Consider the following 24,264-nt stretch of genomic DNA (forward strand, 5'->3'; position numbering starts at 1 on the left):
GGTTGTTCTTTCTGCATAGCAACAGCACAAATATTACAGAGCTGCACAGACGTTTCAATTTTGCTTAGTCAATACTGAACTACGTAAAACTTTCCAAAATGATAATAAAAACTGCTGGAGTATTTTACTCTCTGAAATACCTAGCCATATACACACAGTCACACTTCCCAATTTAACAGAAACCACCACAACGCATACCCAATAAGACAAAAATATCCTCCACTCTGCTGTTGAGACCTCACCTGGAGTGCTGCGTCCACCTGTCAGGCTCCCCAGGACAGGAAGAAGAGTCCAGTGGAGCAACACAAAAATGATCACAGGCCTGGAGCACCTCTCACATGAGGAAAGGCTGGGAGAATTGGGATTATTCAGCCTAGAGAAGAGGAAGCTTTGGGGTGACCTAATTGAGGCTTTCCAGTACTTCAAGAGGAGCTACAGAATAGCTGGCAAGGGGCTTTTTGCAACAGCATGCAGTGACAGGACAAGTGAGAATGGCTTCAAACTGAAAGAGGTTTAGATTAGATATCAGGATATCAAGAAAAAATTCTTTACAGTGCAGGTGGTGAGGTGCCAGAAAAGGTTTCCCAGAGAAGTTGTGGATGCCCCACCATTGGAAGTGTTCAAGGCCAGGTTGGATGGATAACATGGTCTAGTGGAAGGTGTCCCTGCCCACAGGTGACTGGAACCAGGTAATCTGTAAGCTCCCCTCCAACCCAAACCATTCTATGATTCTATGAGGACAGGAAAAGGAAAGGAGGAGGTGAAGGGAATCTCTTCTAAAATACACCAAAAATTTTAGATCATAGCAGCAAAAAGAACTATGTAACTGTTAAACTATAGAACAATTTCTATTACTTAAGTTTTTTTTAACATACACTCTACAAGATGTATATAGATATTTCTTATTTTGAGTCAAGAAAAATAAATTTATAATTGAAATGGTACAACTAAGCCTCCTAATAAAATATTTTTTTGTTAATACATTTGTTGTGTAAAGTGAGCCACCCAAAACAAAAGGAGTTGTAAAAATATACCTAACAGAATAAAAAGATTCAGAAATTAGGAAGTTACTTAAGGTACCAATAGATTTGCTTAATAAAATACATTAATTTACAGAATTATGTTATTGAACACCATGAAAAAACATCACAGCTACAAAATTACTTAGACAATGCAGGTGTGCTTATATATGGGTAAATATTTCACAAGTGGAACGCTATTTCAGGAACATCAAGTATGGTATATTATCATCACACTTGGAATGTCAATAGGCAATCCCTTACTGCTATGTTATAGTCAGCTAGACTTTATGTTTTGAATTATAGTAAAAGTCTCCACACAAAAAGTTATGTGTCTACTTGTAGCATACACTTCTACATCTCTTTGTTTAAAGAAATTTTGATCGATTTATGACATTCTGAACTGAATGCAGAAACTAAGCCTAAGACATGCCTTAAGGAGTACATTAACAGCAAAAAAACCCATTAAACAGCTTCCACAAAAAATTGTGACAATTCATAAATTTCTTAAAAAAATATATTATTATTATAATTTACTATTCTATTAGTTTCAGATTTTATCCTCAGTCATCAAAATGCAACACCACTGCAAGACAATGCAATAGAAAACCCAAGCTGTTTTGCTTCAAACAGGGGTCTTTTGCAGATTTTTTCAGCTGAAATCCATTAGAGCATTACATAAGCAAAGCACCTTCAATTGCCCTGAAGAAACGGGAAATAAAACTCTTCCCTCTCCACTTCAGTTTCCATCTTCTCTCATTCACTGTACATCAAAGGGAATCAATGCAACCTGACACACAAGGACTATTCCCCTCAGTGATCCAGCAGGTGCTGAGGCCAGACAGAAAGCCTGTTTTCCGCAGCCCTTTACCTTGTTTGATCACTGGTTACTTTTGATCTGACACTGTCCTCATGCTAGTAATGACTTCCCCCTCGCAGAACCCACCTCGCATCTGTCACCCAGAATAAAGGGTATCACACTGCGCCCTGACAAGGCCTATGGCCACGGGATGTGCTGCCAGTGAGAGGCTCCCCAGCTCCCACCATTTCCAATTCAGCTCCCTTTGTTCTGCTGGGTACCGGGGCCAGGGCACCAGTGACAACAGAAAGGATTATACACCAGCTGTGAAGCTGAGTCTTCATGAATTTATATCTTTTCATCTCAGCTTCATCGTCTCCTTAAATGCAGTGAACTTCATGGTGGTTACTGTGAAATACACATCCAACAAATGTTATGGAAAGTTTGTTTAAATCCTCTTTTCCTGGAAAAGAAAAGCCAGTGAATGTCCTCTAGTTAAACTGAGAGGCACATTTTTTTCCCCAACTATTACTACAAAAGTTTTCCAACTCATGTTGTAGGAGGTCACTAAAGGCCAGCTGCCAGCCTGTAGCACTGGAAGGGCAAGGCAAGTGAGAGGAGGAGGATATGATTTTTGTTTTGTTCACAAAAAGCGTTTGAGAGCTAAACAAGTGAGTTCTTTATATCCATTTCTTCCTTGCAACTATTGTGCGCTTTAACAGCAGCTAAAGAAAAGTAGAGGAGGACTTTAAAGCAGCTCATGTTAGTTGCAGAACATAAAAAAAAATTAAAATTTTTCTTATAAAAATCAAGAATATACTATATACATAGTTCAAACAATGATAATATAGATTTTGTTTTAGCTTTGTCATTACATGTATTTGTTCTCAGACAACTGCAACATAAGTGTAGGGAACAGAACAAAGGTCTCTATGTAACCTTTGTTAATCTCACCAAGGCTTTCGATGCTGTGAGCAGAAAAGGTCTGTGGCAGATTTTGGAACATTTAGGACGTCCTCCCAAGTTCCTTAAAATGACAGTATTACTTCATAAGGATCAGCATGGCCAAGTCAGATATGGCAATGCACTTTCTGAGCCCTTTCTAATAACTAATGGTGTGAAACAAGGCTGCATTCTCGCACCAACCCTATTCACTGTCTTTTTCAGCATGATGCTCCAAAGGGCCATGGCAGACCTCGCTGATCAGGATGGTATCTACATTCGATACCGTACTGATGGAAGCCTTTTAAACCTAAGGTGACTGAAGGCCCACACTAAGACCTTAAACCATCTTGTCCGGGAGCTGCTTTATGCTGACGTCGTTGCCCTTGTCGCTCACACAGAAGCAGCTCTGCAGCGTTTAACATCCTGTTTTGCTGAGGCTGCTGAGCTTTTTAGGCTGGAAGTCAGCTTAAAGAAGACAGAAGTCTTCTATTAACCTGCACCTCAGGAAGTCTTCCATCATCCCCATATCACCATTGGCCAATCAGAGCTCAAATCAGTCCAGCAGTTTAATTACCTAGGTAGCCTCATCTCCTCGAATGGTAAGATTGATGGAGAGATTGACAACAGGTTAGCAAAGGCATACAGTGCCTTCGGAAAACTCCATAAAAGAGTTTGGCGAAATAAACACTTGATGAGAAGTACAAAGATCAGTGTTTACAGAGCCACAGTGCTGTCTACTCCCTTATATGGGTCCAAATCATGGGTCATCTACCTTCACCACCTGCGACTCCTAGAACGCTTCCATCAACTCTGTCTCCGTACAATCCTAAACATCCACTGGTCAGATTATGTGACTAATACGTCTATTCTTGAACAGACAGCAGTCACAAGTATTGAGGCCATGTTAATGAGAACACAGCTGCATTGGGCAGGGCACATCTCAAGGATAGAGGACTACCACCTCCCTAAGATAGTGCTCTATGGTGAACTTGCCACTGGCTGCTGCAAGAGAGGAGCCCTGAAAAGAAGATACAAGGACTCCCTGAAACAACATCTCAGCCTTGGCCACATTGATCATCATAACTGGTCTACTCTGGTCTCCAATCGGGAGACCTGGAGACACACCATCTGTAACGCTGCTGATGCTTTTGAGAACACACACAGGATCACTCTCGAGGAGAAAAGACAACACAGAAAGAATCGTGTCTTGCTGATACCATCCAAGGAGTCTTTCTGCTGTGCCTTTTGCAATAGATCTTGTCTATCTCACATTGCCCTCTTTAGCCACCAGCATGGTTGTAACAAATGTGGGTAGAGCCCTTCCCAAATTTTCATTTGTGAAGCCTAGCCATGATATTTGAATTTCAGTGTAGTAACATATTTGAAAGATATGCACCCTTTTTCGGTCTGGAAGTCCAGTTGAAGAAGGAAAACTCACATCACAAAGGATACAATCTCACTTTTCCACAACTACATAAACATAGATTTGCATGACATTGGTCAGAGTCTGTTCTTAAAGATTAGACATTTTATACCCTAAGTAAGAGGGTCCTTTCTTCCAGAGAGTGTTGCATACTCGTACTTCAAAATTAATAGGAACTGAGCATACTAAAAGTATTTGGAAATAACTTTTTGAAGACCTAAGTGTATAGGAACTCAATTATGTAAACTGCTTAACTTCCAAAACTGAAATCAGATCTCCTAAAGAGTTGCAGGTCTAATTAACACTTACATGATTCAGAATCAGTACCTCTAGTCACTATTAATTTTTAACTAAATTCTTTTGAAAATTCAACTTATTTTTCCAATTATTCCCTCTTAAAAGTAATACTCAAACTCCAGAAGCTAACTGGCCTCTTTGGTGGCCTGCTGAACTTCATGTGGCAAGATAATCATGCACAGCAATAGCGCATCAAAACTTGCTGACATCCCCACATGCACCCTAGGATAATCCTGAAAGGAAGTGAAAGAACACATAGAAATTGAGGTCCTTCATTTTCAGCCCTTTTCCATCAAGAAACTCCAGGCCACTATATTAGCATCAACAATATTTACTCAAGTCCATCCTTGCAAGATCACATAAAAAATGTAACAGCTAAAGGAAGTCATGACAACAGACAGATTTGTCAGACTTTGTGCAAGGCACTAATTGGGAATACTAAAGCCCTGCAATCTGTATTTAAGGAAGCTGGTTACCTTAAGACAAACACTGATTCTCAGAATTTTTAATACAACCATGGTTTCTTGACAAAATTCAGCTTTTTAAAAGAAGAAAATCACATTTTGTCTGACAATTTAAGCTTATCTATCACTCTCTATTGATACACCACCTTTGTTGCAAATAGGTACTAGATGAATATAAAGAAATAAAAAAAAAATCTTCAAAACAAAATAATACAGGGAGGACTAATGTACAGAATTGTGAGAACTAAACTGGAACAGATCTCTCTCTGATTTAAGTTAAAATACAAAGTTACAGAATTTAAAAGAAAATCATAAGATGTCAAAATTATTGGAAATATCCAAGGAAAAGAAAACAAAAAGCATCTGCAATATTTCTAGGCTTATCTGAACAGAATATAACAAAATGCACATGAATCCAACTGATGAAATATCTTTGTATGGTAATCTATATGTAACTTAAAATAGAGCCTGGAAGACAAATACTTCAACTGTTCCAGAAGTAAAAAAAACAAAACCTCAAATAACAGAAAAAAAGAAGTTTAGCAAACTTGAAAGATAATCAAATAATTAGAAAGTCAGCATGCATTTGGAGCTAGACACTTTTCCAGAAAAGATGAAGTTCATTGAAATTATAATTTTCATGGAAAACATGACCAACTGCAAGGAGCGGCAACACACTTCTCTGTAAGAAAGGGTATGAGAGGGAAAGGAAAAAAACTCAGAACTTAACACCATCCCCATGTATACACCTTCCAGCTTGTACTGTACAGGTCACATCCTACCAAATAACTGTTCTGTACAAAGAGGAACAGATCTTACTATCACCTTGTGTTGATACCACTTAACTCAGGTATTCTTGCTGAGAATTTCTCTTCTCATAAAAGTCTTAACACTTGTTCTGATGCAAAACAGCAATTTTTTTGGAATTTTGTGGGTTTGTGCTTTGTGAGGATGCCATTGTTAACAGCATCAGACAGATATAAAGCTAACAAAACACACCTTGAAAAAACTTGGTGTCAATAAGTGAAAACTTAGTATAAACCAGGGAAGTATGTAAGACAAACACAAAAGTGCTCAACAGAAGGAAAGCTTGAGGGGGGAAAAAACAATCACTTCAGTCAACTTAAAAGGATTGCAATAACACTAAATAACAACAAGGTGAAAATTATGGGGTTGCATCATAATTGTAATCTACCGCCTGAATTTGAAAACAAATTATGGAAGTCCTTTGCCTTCTTCAAACAGTTTGCAAAAGAGAATAAAATAAAAAAAATCTAAAATCTTTGTGAGATAAACAATAACTTTCAATAAACATTCTTGATACCACTCAAATTATTTAGGAAAAAATGAGTTAGTTATTAAATGACATGGTATTTCTATAACAACCAGATTAGACTCAATAACAAAGATAAAACCTCTGTAAAATATCTAGATTTCAGAGAGAAATGGTAAAGAAAAAAATGTGGATATATAAAAATATAGATATAAAAGGATTCAAAAAAATACCATCAGTCATATAAAAGCTTTTTCTTGTTTTTTCTTTTTTTTTATTAAGGTTAGTATTTAATGCTGCTACAGTTAAATCAAAATTCTCAATCAACAGAAGAGCCCCAATTTTTCCTTTTATCTGAAGGTTTGGAATTCTGTTTTTCTTTGCTTGACTGGAAAGCAGAGAGAGTTTTGAAAAAGATTAGAGACTCTAAAACCACTCCACAGACCAACTTTGGTTCCTACAAGAAATAAACAGTTCCCCTGAAATAGACGATAATTAGGTAGAGGAAAATTCCATCTTTTCTACCCTCACATCACACCATTGCCCCAAGCAGTCCACAGTGGTCAGAAAAAAAACACATTCTTAATAACAGGAATAGAATATTGAGGTTGAATTGTCAGCCTCCATCCATCAGAACTCCTCACACACTGGCCATAAGTTGAGCAATGTACAAATAATGTTGAGTATTGGGCCTTTAAAAGAAATAAATTGACACAGTAGAGTTCGTCACCCAATACAGATGCATACAATTTATCCCAACTAATTTTAACATAGTAAATCTAAGCATTTTATAAATTGATACTTATCTACATAATATTGTGTTTAGAAGGAAGAAAACAAGCAGCAATATGCATATGGTATGACAAAATGCCTTCAATCCCAACAGTAATTCAAAAGCTGTACTGGGTAGTAATTCAAAACTTCACTCTCTGTGTACTTCATCTGTAAGAAGTCAAAAAACTGATTGAGGCACTTGGTGGCTCATAAATTCACACACGAATAGCTTGAAAACTGACTGATAAAGATTTTTTTGCTTAGCTGGTAAAAATCACAGTGTTAGTATAATAGACTGGATTTCACTAAGACATTGGAACACATGCAAATTCAGTTATAAATTCCCAAATTTATAAATGGGGCACCATCACTGAGTGAGTATCTGTCCTGCTAAACACATTTGTCTTTTTTAAAGGCAGTTTTCTATAACCAAAATCCATTGTTAAAAGCTTATAAAATGGTAGCATAGAATAAAACACAAAAATATCCCTATGAATTTATACCTGTAATGTATATGGCAGAAGTCTACCTATGGCAAAAGCATTCCAGTTCAGAAGTGAATTAATTTTTCACACAGTGCTGTACAGATGTATGAGATTTCACTTTTAAAGATGAATCCAAAAACATTTTCCATAATTCCTCTCGGCAGACTCGATGTTTTAAGATACGATTTCTCACTCCTCCTTTCATTTTGAGGAAACTGTACACCACGGAAAACATTCAAGAATTAATTTTTCCAAGCTAGTATGATGCTCATAATCTATTCCTTTTATTCCATATTCATCTATTATTTTGGTAATTTTTTATTTTAAAGACAAGATCATGTGCAGTACTAATTAGTAACCCTCTGTGATAAAAGTAGCTTACATTTAATCTCAGAATTAATACTAATAATACCAACAACTTAAACACATCCCAAAAATGGGAAAAAAAACAAACAAACTGAGTTTGGGGAAAGTCTGACTGCCACTCTCCATTCTCTTCCACCACAAAAAAGCCAGAACAAGCTGTAAGACTGGATATGTTTGGAGAGCAGCATCACTAGAAGGCAACTGACCTATCCTTCGATTAGGCTTAGCCTTCACTTCAAGGAGACCCACGGAAAAGGTAAAACAGCAATATTAAACTAGTTGGTAATTCTCCAATAATTTGTTTTCAAAATCAACAGCTGCTTTTGATTTTGAGGTGTATGAGATTAGTAATTACTCTTTACATTCCGCAGCCTTTGTTGCATGACAAGCTTAAATCAAGAAAACCATAATCATATGTCTTCTGAATACAAACAGGTTCACCAGTAAAAACATGTTAAGCAAAGAAAGTAATTTGCTGTGTTTACTGCAAAAAATAAATACTCAAATAAATAAGATAGCCAAATCTGTCACAAACAAATATACCTGGAGAATTAAATAGATGGAAGAGGATTGCAGTCTCCTGTGATGGATAATAACTACTGCAGAAGTCAACTGTGATTCCAGCACGGTAGATTTGATACATAAAGAATGACATAATTAACAGAGTTACCTGATTAAAAGAACAATTTATTTTGGGCACAAATTCTTAAGCCAAGGTATCTAAATATTCGATCTGCCTGTTGTCCCTCATTATGCATTGAAATTTATCTTCTTTCAAAGCAGCACCTCCTACATATACCAGTCACAGAAAGATACAAAGCATGTTTAATTCAAGAAGAATGTATTAAAATTTCTATTTGAAGTGCCAGACTAAAATATTACATTTTTGCTTGCAAAATTCTTTAAAAATATAAGCCAAATAATATTATAGAATGAAATATTTAAATTTTTGTTCTTCAAATAACACGCCAAAAATGGTGGAGCATTTATATATATTGTATTACAACACTTCTGCACAACATCTAAATGCAAACCAACTGCAGAAAGATATTCCTCAGATCAGAAGTGCTTATATCACCACAAACACCAAGTTTTTAACTTTTTTTAATGTACATTTAATATCTCTAATCACCTTCTATGATCTTGTCCATCTTCAAGCTTAAAAGCTGTTGCTAAATGGCAAGTAAATATTGTTCTGAAGACAAAAACATCTACACATTACAAATCATGCGATTACTGTAACATGATACACTTTTTATGCATTAGTAAGTGGATAGCTTAAAATAGGTATCTAGATTTAGTTCTTAATTAAAATATACTTGAAATTTTTCCTTTAAAATTACTGTAGTTTGAGAACAGGAGCTTAAAATACTTGTTTCAATATTCTGTGTATGTCTAATTTAATGCACAAACTGCACTATCATTACCTTCATAAGATTCGAGCAAATTACTAGCAAATCCAAAGTTAGAAATAAAAATAAAAACCTTAACATAGCAGCTTTTTTTGCAGTACCTCACCCAAGTTTTATTTGGGGATGATTCAGGTCCACAGATACATTAGACCTGTTCCTACACTCGAAGAATTGCTATTGACGTGTAAAAGCAGAAAGAAAGGGAACTAAAACAGCATGCCAATACAGGATATCCCTTGGTTCTATACTACTTTTCAGTCCAAGAACAGAGCATTTTATAGGAGAGGAAAAGGAGTTTTGAATTTCCAGATAACTTCACCCACAACAGAGGAGGCGGGTAAAGGCCTTCACAGGACATCACAGTCCTACCAGATAAAAATCACAAGAACTTTGTTTTCCGACAAAAAAATAATTACTTCTTCTGAAGGATGATAGTGTTCCTCATTTTCAGTTTGTATAATAGCATTAGTATAAAAGGAGTGCCATTCAAGTTTAAAATTCACTGTCTAGATATCTTTTCTTGCAGCAAAATTAAAATCAACCACTTATCTCTACAGGCACCACAGTTTCACATCAGTTCACTGAGGACTAGTATCACAATCGAAAAAGACAAAAGGTCAGCTGTAGCAACCCTTCCATAATAGTTTATTTGCAACACCTTTCCCAAGTAAAATTAAAAAAAAAAAAAAAAAAAAAGAGGCAAAGAACAGGAAGTACATACTGTTAACACCCATACTATTTCTATCTCATTACATGCACGTCAAAACTAGATTGTTACTGAAAGTTTATTGCAAATACTTCAAAATCTGGAGAAATTATGAGCAACAGGAATAGTACAGTGCTTTTCAGACTGCACAGTGCTAAGAGACATTCAAAAAAACCCAAACAAAACAAAACAGGACATTAGCACAAGAATAAGCCCTACAGGAAGAATGAATTTTCTAAGATATTCTGAAATGTAATGGGCACTAAAATGATGAAGGAAAATGGTACTACATACAGCTGTTTTGAAATCTATACAGTACAAATTTCTGAAGTATGCACCATTAGGGTATTTTCATAAATGCCTAAAACCATAGAAATTATCAACCACTATTTCATTCCAGAAATTCCCATTTTCATGAAATAACAATATATTTAAACAGACTTACATAGTAGCTGAAATAATCCAATTTCAAGAATACAATCACAAACCTCTTACTCATGTTGTATAGTACAGGTATTCTCCACATAACTAAACAGCCCTTAGTATTTTCAAGAGGCTGCACAAGGTTAACACTATCACTCCCCCCTGCTCCAAACAGACAACTTCAGTGCAACCAACAACTTTAATTTTCATGTATATTACACAATAAATCAAACAACGTATTAAAAAGCAGTAAAAAGATTTTAAATAAAACTATAAAACTGTGTTTATAAAAGTATCTTTTAAAAACTATAAAAAGTCTCCAAACACAAAATCCAATAAAAGAGAATTGCACAGATGGAGTTGCAAAGCTGATATTCTACGCAAAGTAAACACCTTTTTTGTCACAACATCTTTGCAACATCCCTGTTGCTAAGTCTGACAGCAGCAAACTGGCTAACCCTACTTCTGGTGCAAAATCACTGAGAGCATCAGAAGTGTCACATCTCCAAACAAACAAGGCTCAGAATAAATCCTTTGGGCACATGACACTTTTGTTAATAAGGGAGACAACAGCAGACGGACAGCTACACCTTTAATAGCAGCACTATGTGACTGGGTGATCATTGCTGTAAAAATGCAACCTTGGAAGTAGTTAGAGGAAGTCTTCTGGAAAACCAGAATTGCCACTGCACACTCAAACACACTGAAGTTGGCCCACTGGCCCATCTACCAAAACCAGTATTTTTTTCTTTTGGGAGGAAGGAAAACACTTAGTGAAAACCTTACCCTCATGAGGGTTTTTTTGGTGGTTTTTTTGTTCTGTTTTCGTTTTTTAGTATGGGGAAATTTTTCCATAATTCACTATACTGTTTAATGGAACAGTAAAGCTATCTTAACAGATGCCCATTCCTGTCTACCCTGAAGCACACTCCTGCCCTAACATCAGCCATGATGCTTCACAGACTTATTACCTTCTCAAACTTCACTGCACAGTGAAGCTCAGCTTATCAACCCAGCAGAAAACCACTCATTTTCAATGCCCCCACTTCACAGGGCTGAGATTACCCAGGTCAGAACAGTGGAAATGGTGCATGGGAAGAAAGTGGTAGCACAGAGTAGAACCAATTCTTCACAACAAACCCTGTTTTGCAGAACTCAGCCTGCGAGTTCTGGCCTGTGATTGATTGCTTTTTTGCAAATGCCATACAAGCAGCTAATGAGCTCAGAGATACTTTTCTACCCTACACAGAATGCATCTCCTAAGAGCGCAAATATCAAGTTACACAAGCTTGCCAGGCATTTTTATTTCTTTAGCCTTTACCAGTAAGGGAAGCACATTTCAAAGCATTTACTTGTATGTGTTTGTTGTCATTTCAATTAACAAAGAATGCAAAAGAAACAAACTTACTGTCATTTCTTGTCTAGATTAGCCCTCCAAATACCAACTATTTCCTACTACACTGAAGTACTAATTAGATAATATCAACATTAGCAGTAATTTTTCGTTCACCTTGAAAAAGTTACTTTCATTTCCATTTCAGCTTATACACTGCTCAGGTGTTTTCTCTCTGTTAAAGCAGAAAAATGTTAAAAACTAAATATTTCCCAATCATAGAATCATAGAATCAACTGGGTTGGAAAAGACCTCTCAGATCATCAAGTCCAATCCCTGATCCTGCCATGATTACTAGACCATGGCACTAAGTGCCACATCCAGTCTCTTCTTAAAAACCTCCAGGGACAGTGAATCTACCACCTCCCTGGGCAGCCCATTCCAATGTCTGATTACTCTCTCCGTAAAAAATTTCTTCCTAAAATTCCCCTGGCACAGCTTCAGATCATGCTCTCTTGTCCTACTGTTGGTTGCCTGGGAGAAGAGACCAACCCCCACCTGGCTACAACCTCCTTTCAGGGAGTTGTAGAGAGTGATGAGGTCTCCTCTGAGCCTCCTCTTCACCAGTCTGAACAGCCCCAGCTCCCTCAGCCTCTCCTCACAGGACTTGTGCTGAAGTCCCTTCACCAGCCTTGTTGCTCTTCTCTGGACCTGCTCCAGCACCTCAATATCCTTCCTGAACTGAGGGGCCCAGAACTGGACACAGCACTCCAGGTGTGGCCTCACCAGCACTGAGTCCAGGGCAAGAATCACTTCCCTGGTCCTGCTGGCCACGCTATTCCTGATCCAGGCCAGGATGCCCTTGGCCTTCTTGGCCACCTGGGCACACTGCTGGCTCATGTTCAGCTTCCTGTCAACCCAAACTCCCAGGTCCCTTTCTGCCTGGCTGCTCTCCAGCCACTCTGTGCCCAGCCTGTAGCACTGCATGGGGTTGTTGTGGCCAAAGTGCAGGACCCGGCACTTGGCCATGTTGAATCTCATCCCTCTGGAATCAGACCATCTCTCCAGTTTGTCCAGGTCCCTCTGCAGAGCCCTCCTGCCTTCCAGCTGTTCAACACTCCCCCCCAGCTTGGTGTCATCTGCAAATTTGCTAATGGTGGACTCAATTCCCTCATCCAGATCATCAATAAAGATATTAAACAGAACTAAGCCCAACTCTGATCCCTGGGGGACACCACTAGTGACTGGCCGCCAACTGGATGTAGCACCATTCACCACCACTCTCTGGGCCATCAGCCAATTCCTAACCCAGCACAGAGTGCCCCTGTCCAAGCCATGGGCTGCCAGCTTTTTCAGGAGAATGCTGTGGGAGACGGTGTCAAAGACTTTGCTGAAGTCTAGACAGACACATCCACAGCCTTCCCTTCATCCAGCAGGCGGGTCAGCTGATCATAAAAGGAGATCAGGTTGGTCAGACAGGACCTGCCCTTCCTAAACCCGTGCTGGTTGGGTCTGATCCCTTGTCCATCCTGTATGTTGTATGATTGCACTTCGGATGGTCTGCTCCATAACCTTGCCAGGCACTGAGGTCAGGCTGATGGGCCTGTAGTTTCCCGGGTCCTCCTTGCGGCCCTTTTTGTGGATGGGTGTGACATTCGCCAGCTTCCAATCATCTGGGACCTCCCCAGTGAGCCAGGACTGTTGGTAAATGATGGAGAGCAGCTTGGTGAGCTCTTCCTCCAGCTCCCTCATCACCCTAGGATGGATCCCATCTGGTCTCATAGACTTGTGAGGATCCAAGTGGCTCAGCAGGCCGTAACTGTTTCCCCCTGGAGTACAGGGGGGCTATTCGGCTTCCTGTCTTTGTCTACCAGCTCCAGAGGCCAGCTGTACTAATGAAAACCTGTCTTACTGTTGAAAACTGAGGCAAAGAAGGTGTTAAGTACCTCACCCTTTCCTCATCTTTGGTGACTATGTTCCCCACCATGTCTAACAAAGAATGGAGGTTTTCCTTGCCCCTCCTTTTGCTATTGATGTATTTGGAGAAGCACTTCTTGTTATCCATAACGGAAGTGGTTAGATCAAGTTCAAATTGTGCTTTTGTCTCTCATTTTCTTTCTAGGTGACCTAACTATATTCCTAAACTCTTCATGAGTAGCCAGCCCTTTTTTCCATAATCGGTAAACTTTCTTTCTTCCCCTAATTTCCTTTAAAATATCCCTGTTCAGCCAGGTTGACCATCTTCCTCACTGGCTTGTCTTTCAGTACACTGGGATAGCCTGCTCCTGTGCATTCAAGACTTCCTTCTTGAAGCGTGTCCATCCCTCCTGATCTTTTTCACCATGATTTTGTAATAGATTTTTTTTTCTAATTTACATTTTCATATTTCAGACAGAAAGTATTCTTAAACCATACTTATAATTTTACCACACTGGTAGGAAATGGAACACCAGCACTAACTTTTCCAGTGTCATGGTTCAACCCCAGTCAGCAGCTCAGCCCCACACAGGCTGCCGCTCATTGCCTATGGTGGGATGGGGGAAAGAATCAGTAGAGTAGTAGTGACAAAACAGAGAGAGACATATAGCTATAACCCTCAAAAAGCTTAAAAGGTTTAAAAATAATTTTGCAGTTTTATAAAACAATAATTTCATTGCATAATTGCATAATGTCAGAGTAAGATACAATCCCCACGAAACCAAACAAACAAAAAAATCCACCACATTTGGATGCAGCAGAGCACGGAGACCAGAAAACAATCACAAGCTGGTGCCTGACGACCACATCAGCAAGACAATCTTTAGGGAAAGTCTCAGATACAACAGAACTTTCTGATAGTTATTATGGATAAATAAAATAAAATAAACTGAAATAAAATAAAATTAAAAAAAAAAACAAACAAACAATACAAAACAGGAGAAAGGAGGAACACTAAGCTAAGGACTCTGAAAAATACTGGGGCAAAACTGTACATAGTTCTGAAAGGCAGAATAGGACATTCAAGATTAGCTACAATAGGTACCACAGGACCTATGTCTAAAGTCCAAACACAGTTTTTTAAACATTTGCATTCTGAATAAAAAGAACAATGACAGATGAAAGACCAGAGCCAATTCTACAGTAAATAATGCTGTAATTTCTAGGATTAAATACTTAAGGTGTGGAATATGAAAAGCAAGTTTAGGTATGGCTGATAAATTTGCACTAAAAGTGGAAATCCAAGTGTAAATCCATGTCCATTCAATTTGCCCTGTCACATACATACCAACAATAAAGTACTTTGGAGAACACAACTAGCTATAAGTACACAAGCTCCTCCTCATATCCATGTGTGTTCCCAGATACTGGTCACTATGGAAACATGAGGAGAGGGAATGGCAAACATTTGTAGAACCTACTTCCATTACACCTAACTGTGTACAAGGCTTCATCTCTCATACTTAAAACTGTAACCCATGTAAAGTTACAGTGAAAGTCTTTGGGAAACAAAGTGTTTTCACACAGCTTTGGAAATCTGACAAGTTCATTTTTCTAGCTTCAGAAAGATAAAAAGTTCAACTGGAATTTGCAGGAACAGATGATATAAACAAAGATGCCTGTCATTCATTACTTTTACATAATCTTGTCTTTGCCCTATATAATCAATCTTTGATTGATGCAAATTACCACCATTTTAAAATAATAATGCTGACAGTTTTAAGGATTTGCTTCACAGCATCACACTTGTGATCTCTTTCAGTAAGCATCACAGCTCACTAGGAGATATACTATCAGTTTTGATTTATTGCTATCCTTAAGCAAATGGCTGAAGATTTTTACGAAGTACAGTATGGATCAAGATACCAACTTTAAAAATTAAGAACTACAAGTAATTCATCTGGAGTTTCCCAGTAGTCTCTTTGACAGAAGCTACCACCAGATTAAAAAAATAAACAAACACTAACTATGGAAATTTGAAGATTTTTATTTCAGCTCAATTTAGGTGACCTTAGTATGTAGCAGCACACATTTTAGTGGAAAGATTTTTCATTCTAGTATTATGTAAACTGATTTATGACTAAAGTAGTGTAATAATATCTGGACCACTGACTCAAAGGACAATTAAATATGGCTATTTCAAACATTCAAAAAGGTTCCACGTCCAGCTACCAATTCCTGGTCATCAAGTTTTTAATTAAAAGCTCAAGTAACTTGTTCGGCAACACAAGCAGCCAAAGAAACCCCACAAAAAACCCCAAAAGAATCCAAAGTGCCTACACTCAACACTCTACTTTAATTCAAGATCTATTGTGTCCATTAAAATTTATGCAAATCTAGCCTACATAATTAAACTTAAACATTTTGCTTAGTTCAGTAACAATTTATCATTTAAGTAATCAGTACAAAGCACAAACTTTCTCAAAAAATTTATTAATTACTGGAATCCAGAGGGGAAAAAAATATATAATTTCACTGTGCATATTTTTTCTGGTCATCTCTTTCAGTAGAGCAGTTACATATTACTATGGAGTTTCTTCAGTTTCAGTAAAAGCCTCTTTTGAAGGCAACGTGCTATTGCAACTGTCTATTAATTTGCTTTTACTTACATGCATTTTTTTTTACATAAAATGCTAATAGGTCAAAATACACAAACTACTGTAAAGACAGTGTATGGGCATCTTCTGAGCTGACTATTAATTACATTTCAAATTTCCATTTGCAGTTTGATAGAGCACTTCATAAAAACAGAAACAGAAACAGAGAAATACCATATAGATACTACTAATTTCTGTAATACCATTGTCTGAGGTGTGTATTTCAACTACAGTATACTAGGGCTCTTTCACTAACTACACCGAAAGCATAGACACTGACTTGTACTTAAAACTCGCACCTTGCTGAAATCTGCTTGTACGTTGCATTTAGGTTTTTCACATTACATCCATCCACCTGGACTTTAAGCACCTGAATCTTCAACGTTAAGAACGTTATCTGTTACAGTTCTTCCTAAGTTTGATGTACAAGATAACTAACATGTCAGACAATAATGCGCAGGCATAAGCGGACGTCACTTGAATGTATAAATAAATGCATTTAACCTTTTCTATTATATGCAAAATACATCACCTGCAAGTATCAAATTAATGATCACCTTATAATGCTGACCAAAAAGTAACAGAAAGTTCTGCATCAGCCACTTTTATACTCCTGTTTTATTCCATCCTTCAGTTCTTTGTTATTATGTTAATTCACAGTGTATGTACTATATAGTTTTATACATAAAATGTTCATTAAAAGTGGTAGTAAATTACAGCCCAAAGACGTACTCTAAGCAGTATAATAACTAATTTTCATACAGATACAAAAAATGAAAGTTTTTTTACACTGTAGAGTAGGCACAGCCATTGATCAACTACATGTAACCTAACAAGTAAAGAAGTACAATTAATGTAACAATACAGTTGTTAGTTGCTTTAAAAATGTGTACACACACCCCCACTGTACAAGTAAGCCCACAACATGGAACAGTTGGTTAAAAAGCTCAATAAATGCAGTACTTGCTAAAAAAGGAAAAAAGAAAATAAGCACGGAGTGGTGAAACCATATAGCTGACCTTATTGAGACACTTAGGAGTTACTTTGACGGCGATCCTGGCAGCTGAACCGAAGAAGGATCTGTGGAACCAGCACAATATTCCGAAATTATCTGCTGTGCACTGGTAATTCCCTACAGCAAGGACTCAAAGGCCCGTGTCACCACTACAAAGTCAATGCTGCCACCTAAGGGTGACGACACCATATTGTACTTATTGTCAGATAACTTACAGAAACCTTTATGTAGAAAATAACGCCTGCATAGTGCTTCATATGCCTTTACAGCAGATACTTCTTTATGCACATGTATACCAGTACACCACTTTTTTCTTCTATTAGCATCAACTCTATATAAATGTTTTATGGTAAGAACAGTATTACAGAAACTGTCCAGATGCAACAGATCTAAACAAAAAAAGGGGAAAAAAAATATCGAACTCTGAGAAATAAACTGTATCAGATTTCTAAAGAACTGACCAAACCATTTTACTGAGTTAAAAAATTGAATAAAGTAAATGTTTCAGAAAGGCTTGTTGAAAGACTAAATTTTCCATGAGGCTTTTACTATTAAACAGACATCTCAAACAGTTCTTATGAAGGCATGGCTTCCCATACCTCAGCTTAGTATCAGTACAGTTGTTCATTGCATTTCTAAAGCGCTGAACTTACTTCTTTGGTACATCCACCCAGGGAGGTGGTGGATTCACTGTCCCTGGAGGTTTCTAAGATGAGACTGGATGTGGCACTTAGTGCCATGGTCTAGTAACCACAGTGGTGTCGGACCAAGGGCTGGACTTGATGATCACGGAGGTCTTTTCCAACCCAGTTGAGTCTATGATTCTGTGATTAGTTGGTTTTGGTGCATATGTAATGTGTTTCAGAAACTAAAATACAAGAGAGACTTTATTGCTACTAGTTTACAGCACCAGCACGTCATCTGTACAACATTTTTGCTTTAGAAAACTCTAATTTAATACTTGACGGAAGATAAAGCACCATTATCCAAAACTACAATATAAAGATATCAATCTCAGTATCGACATAATTCTTCACCATGAGGGCAGTAAGGCACTGGAAAAAGCTGCCCAGAAATGTTGCAGAGGCCTCATCTCTGGAACGGGCCAGGTTGGATAAGGCTTTGAGCCTCCTGCTTACTGGGATGTGTCCTCGAACATGGCAGGGGGGTTGGAACCAGATGATGTTTAAGGTCCCTTCCAACCCAAACCATTCTATGATTCCATAATCATCCTAAATACATATAAACATTTAGCAAGCAATTAGTTATTGAGAGATACTTTAGCTGAATAACTATCAATTATATAAGTTCTAAGTATAACAAGTTACATGGAGTTACAGTGCTATGTGATTTAGTATGTTGCTTCCTTAGGATCAGTAGCTGGAATTGCTGAAGCCTTAGGTCAGAAGCTGCAAACTTGGACCCGGATATGCTTTCAGTTGGACTAATTAATTGGCTTAGTCATCTCCCCAGTAACTGGTACAATGCTGTGCTTTGGCTTTACTATGAGAAGAATACTGACAACACACTGAAGTTTTGGTTGTTGCTAAGCAATGTTTATTATCCTAAGTCTAGTGGTTTTTTACCTTTCCACGCTCTGCCAGTGAGCAGGTGCACTAGAAAACCAGATGAGGAGGCTACAGTTGTCAGCAGAAGCTGCCACACAACAAGACGTCAACTCAAAGTTCAAGAAAGAATCCATTAAGGTGTTACAAGAGCATAGAACAAAAAATATTATTGGAACACAGCATGTGAAGAGCACATGAGCAGCAGCGGTATAAGTAATAACGATATAAATTCCCAGGGATTTCCACACTATTGGATTATTTATTTTTATAAATCCAGTGCCTGAGACTGCTGCAGACAACCTGGTTGTGCCTAAAGAAGGAAGTGTCCACAAAGAAAACCAGCAGCAGGGTCCTGCTGAACATGAGATTTTGGTTAAAAAACTCGTATTGAAGGGGTAAGTCTGAACAACTACAGCTCTTTTTGAAACCTTGAATAATGAAATAAATTAGTCAGAAAGTAATTTGGGAAAGTATGCAAAAAGAAGCATGGGAAAACACCTCTTTTCCTGAAATTCCTCCAAGTAGAACAGTTTTAAGTAATTGGATGTAAAAAGTAAAATAGCATATGGTATATGTTGCGGGGAATGGAAAAAGGATAGGGATGTTACAATCTTTTGGAGTGTTTTTCAATAAACTTTCTTTCATTTAGTTGCTACCAGTGAAACAAAGTAAGTTATGTCTATACATTCTACACCTCTGAGGTGTTTATATGCCTCATAATACTGACTCCTCTCCTGAAACAATTTGTCTGGACTAAACTCAGAGTAAAGTACTCTCCTCTCCACGTTTACCCTGTGTCATGCACAGGGTACAATGCTGAAGTAAGTGTTTTGTAGATGACTTGTATGAAGTAGAAAGAGAAATGCTTCCCAAAGTAAAAAAAACAGGAGGAGGGTGGGGAACCTCAGTAAGACATAAATGAACCAGATTACACAATGCTGATTATTCAAAAAGCATGAAAATTAATTTTATTTTTTCCTATATATTTTATATTAGGATTATTCCAGTCAATGCTTTAAAAGCATATGTTAAGTGTTCAATTATGTGACAAAACTTAATTCTTTTTTACTAAAACTAAAAAAGTATATTATTTACATATCTCAAATATTTTAGTTGCTATCAAACATAGCATCACAGTTAACATGAATTTCAAATCGTATCTGCTGCAAACTGCAAAGGTGGGCAGAACATTAACAGAATACTCACCTTTAAGAAAATCGTTAAATTAACGTTAAATAACTGTAAAATATTTACTAAAGAAGTGTTATCACACATCAAACATATTGCCAGTTGGGCCAAAATCTCAAAGTGTTATCTTGAAATGTCCTCCACTCACAGCAGACACTGTTCCTGAACAGAAGCAAGAGACCAGAAAGAACTAAAAACATGGTCAAGTTAGAACATAACTGCCTTAATGAACATATCTGGGAACCATCAGACACATAATTTGTCTTTAAGGATCTACTTCACAAGATCATTTTACTGGAAAGGAAGAAATGCTGCCAGTGTTCTACCTACAGTAGCTTAGTTGCAGTATTATTTCCCATCCACCCTTAAAGGGCTTGAAAAAGAGAAAGGAGATTAAGGGAAGTAAGTCTAGAGGTAGGAATATTGTCATTCTCTTCCACTATCTAAAACTCCACCTCCCTTTATCTTTAGAAGATCTTTCTCATCATTCACATCCAATTCATCATGAAAAAAACACAGACATTGAGTGGAAAAGGGAGGAAAAGATTTGTAACTTCTATCTGTTAAGTTTCAGCAACCACTGTATTTTAGCCATTTTAGCCGTTAAGTCACTCAATTAAGGAAAGGTAATTAAAGAGAAAATAGCGTGTAAAATCAAACTAGTTAAGTGGAGACGTTTTTTCTTCAGCTCTAAAATGAGCTCCCAAATCTAGATCAACTCTACTGATAATAAAGAAAGGAGAGTTTACAGACAGCTTGTACCAAATTGCTTCTGGAGGTAATCCTCGCCTTTGGGTGAACTGTAGTCACAAACTTCTGCATCTCTCTATGATGAAGTCACAAAACCTTTAAAACCTTTCAGGGTTCCACTCTTCTATGAAAGGCTGCAATGAAAAGTGTTAATTCTCCTTGAAAATTCAGGCTAAGTACACCACAGTCAATGTCTCAGTGAGAGTACTATAAGCTAGTGTGGAGCATTTCTCTGATTTTGCAGCTGAAGGTATGTGCTCTCTATCTGGGGTGGACAGACAAAAAACCAAACAAACAAAAACAAAAAAAACAACCAAAACCAGCTGGTTAACAGATAACAATGAAATTAACCCATTCATCTTCCACCAGCTGAATTTACATTAATCATGCATGTGATGAAAACACGGAAGCTATAGCAGTCCATACCAGTCACGACCATAAAATAGGAAGTCCAACTAAACCAAGAAGCTAAGAAATTTTCTGGTTTTGTCTGGGCAGAGTTATAATCTGTTTTCTGAATTTCTGATAGATTACTTGATTGTACCAGAGTGCTTGGAGACAGATAAGGAGAGACATCCCAACATACCAGCACACACAAGCTTCACTATACTTAAAAGTCCTGCAGTGTCATAATTTTTTTTTCACTAGGTTCCCAATTCAGCCACTATGCTTCAGAAAAGAGGTTCAGCATATAATTTTCTTTAATTCAAAGCACAGAAGAAAAATAAACATATTTTCAAGAGAGACAAATCCTAAACAGTTATACAAACAACAAAAACCTTTTATTAATTTAGCCTTGCAACATTAACTTTTTCCTCTTAGATCTTTTGTGCCATTTATTATTTGCAGCTTTCACTTATTACCACGACATAATCAGCACTTCAAAGATAGGAAAGGCTCTAGTTTCTGTGAAATGTTTAGCATATTCCACAATCAGAACATAAATTCTGCTTTCTCTGTTTCTGCTCAGCAGTCTGATAATGGAGTTACTTAGCAACAGATGAAGCAAGTGAACTGTGCTGCCTGATTCACGCACATTTTACTGCAAAGTAACATTCACAAAGGCATTATTTAGTTGCTGGTTGCCTTTGCGTGGCTGAAGCGAAAAAACCCATTAGTGTGAGACGAGTCTACATGAAAACTCAACTATCATGTACTATCTGTAATGCACTACACATCTTGAAATTAACAGAAATTGCCTGTAAGAGTCACATTTTGAGCAGCTCTGAAAAAGGAATAAACAAGAAAATACAAAACACAGACTCTATTTGCAGTATTCACATGGAAGCTACAGCAGTTGCTTACAAAGCTGGGGAAGGAGTATTCTTTCCGCAGCATACTGACAATCTGTGAATTTCAAAAACACAAAACAAGCCCTCGCAAGTCAAGAACACTCTTCTTGCCACACAATATTTTGATTTCATAGAATGAATACCTACTTATTTTGAAAACACACACACATACACTTATTTCCCCAAACCACCTTCACCAAAAGAGTAGGAATACTAAAGGTTTTTTTTAAAAAGACAGTCTTACAGAAAAAGTAACCCACAGAATTGGACAAATCATTTGCCAGCCACTACTCCCTTTTAAGATAACTCCGTGGCATTAAACAGTTACTATTGTTTTTTATTTTGGAATGTGAAAACTTTTCTTTTACCAACTGCATGAGAACTTGTGCAATTTCTTTTTGTTCATCATACAAAATTACATTTTCAACTAGATTTGAAAGTCTCTTGCCCCTGGCAAGGGGAAAGCACAGGAGTTTCGGAAGCTTTGTCATGTAGTGGCATTGTTCAAGTGTTATTTTATCCTAAAGATTCAACACGCTGGAGTTGATAACAGTTTTACAACTTATTTCATGTTGTGCTGGTTTAAAGGTAAACTGGCACGGGAAATGAACCCAACTCAAAAGAGATTATAAGTCAGAATAACAATTTAATAAAAATAATACAATAAATACAATTATACAGACAAACAATTGGTTTTAGCCCACAAAAACCCAGATGTATAACCCAGCATCGTGGGGCATGAACAGAGTGGTGTTTGTTGGCTCCCGTGCTGAGACCCACATTGTTCCGTGAGTCCAAAGCAAAAGGAGAGTAAAAAAAAAAACAAACCTGTTGGTGCGAGTGGTGGTCGCAGTCCAGTCGAGGTTCTGGTGCTCCTCTGGATCCCACGAGTGGTACCAGAAGTCCCAAGACCCCAAGATTATATACCCTCAGGTTCAGACAGGAATGCCCAGTACCTCCCCCAGGGCAGGGAGTTCTATAATGGGTGATTGTGAGTGTGAGAGTGAGGACAGGAGCATCCTCCTATCTCACAGGCCTCTTAACACCCAGCTTATAGCCTGAGGGGTCAGGTGTGCTCTGGGCAGCTGCTGCAAATGGTCTGTTGTTAACAGTTCCTGGGAAATGACAGGGAGGCTGTAGAATACAGAGTTTGGGTTACACCCACACAGTGATGAACTGGTCCCAGTTCTTCTAAGTAGGACACATGTTTACATATCGAGATTTATGGAGCTGAAGTGGGACTTTACAAAGCTAACCACTGAGATCTCAGTTTGGTCATTATCTCCTATTTTTTCGACCTTCCACAATTCTGACCAAAACCAATAGTTACCTGCCTTTTTTTTTTTTTAAATACAAACCATTCTCAAATCAACTATCTTAAGCATTAGTATATCTTTTATCTATTTGAAGCCAAGTATCAAATAATTCTTGAATATAACATACATTGTTTTCTTACAATCACAATTTGTTTGTTCCAGTTGAACAATTTTTAAACAAAAGGTTATAACCATAACATTAGCTGATAGTTAAAAATTCAACTGCAAGCTTGCCTACTTACTTGCAAGAAAAAATTTTAAAAAATAAAACCCAAAAACCATAAAGTTGGTGTTCTACTACACCATTTAGTAGCTACCGGCTTTCTACATTAGAAACCATCATTTCAGAGGCTCTTATAACTAGGACACAAAATCATTTTATTACTTCTCAACTTCCTTTTACTAGCACAGGCACACTGCTCTACTTTATCTTGATGAGAAAGTGGCATATTTCAAGAAAATATTATCAGAGCATATTACTTGTAATCAAGAACCCAACCTCCAAATATCTTGTAATTTAGGTAAGTTTGCATTTTTTACTGTACTCGTAGAAACAAAAGAAACATTCCACACGAACTAAGCATTTTCCTACAGAAATCAGGCATCTCCCAAACAATTACTCCTGGAATGTTATGTTGAAAACTAAAAGTTAATATGTGTAGCTTAACTTGTACCTTCCAAGCCATCTCTGCAGAATCACAATTTTCACAGCTAGAGAACGTTTTTAAGCAATTCACTGGCAAAAAGCAGCTATTTAGAAGAACATTTTAAACAGATAAAAAGTAGGAGAAAGCTTTTGACAATGAAAATACCTCGGGAAGTAAAAAATCATGATATGTACT

At 37.5% G+C, this 24,264-nt stretch overlaps 2 protein-coding genes across 4 annotated transcripts in view; both read right to left on the reverse strand.

Moving 5' to 3' along the window:
* The window catches only part of LOC127468950 (uncharacterized), a 248,866-nt gene extending 224,610 nt beyond the window's left edge, over positions 1-24,256 (reverse strand). The window contains exon 1 of the mRNA XM_051782683.1: positions 3,264-24,256. Coding sequence (XP_051638643.1) covers positions 12,074-13,012 — 939 coding nt within the window. The 5' untranslated portion in view covers positions 13,013-24,256 and the 3' untranslated portion in view covers positions 3,264-12,073. The remainder of the gene's footprint in view (positions 1-3,263) is intronic.
* FBXL17 (F-box and leucine rich repeat protein 17) overlaps positions 1-24,264 on the reverse strand; it is a 288,161-nt gene that overhangs the window by 246,142 nt on the left and 17,755 nt on the right. The gene's annotated exons all lie outside the window — the stretch shown is intronic.

The sequence above is a fragment of the Manacus candei genome, unplaced genomic scaffold, assembly GCF_025592945.1.
Source record: "Manacus candei isolate 608988 ecotype Guabito, Panama unplaced genomic scaffold, ASM2559294v1 h1tg000016l, whole genome shotgun sequence".
Classification (NCBI taxonomy): Eukaryota; Metazoa; Chordata; class Aves; order Passeriformes; family Pipridae; genus Manacus; species Manacus candei.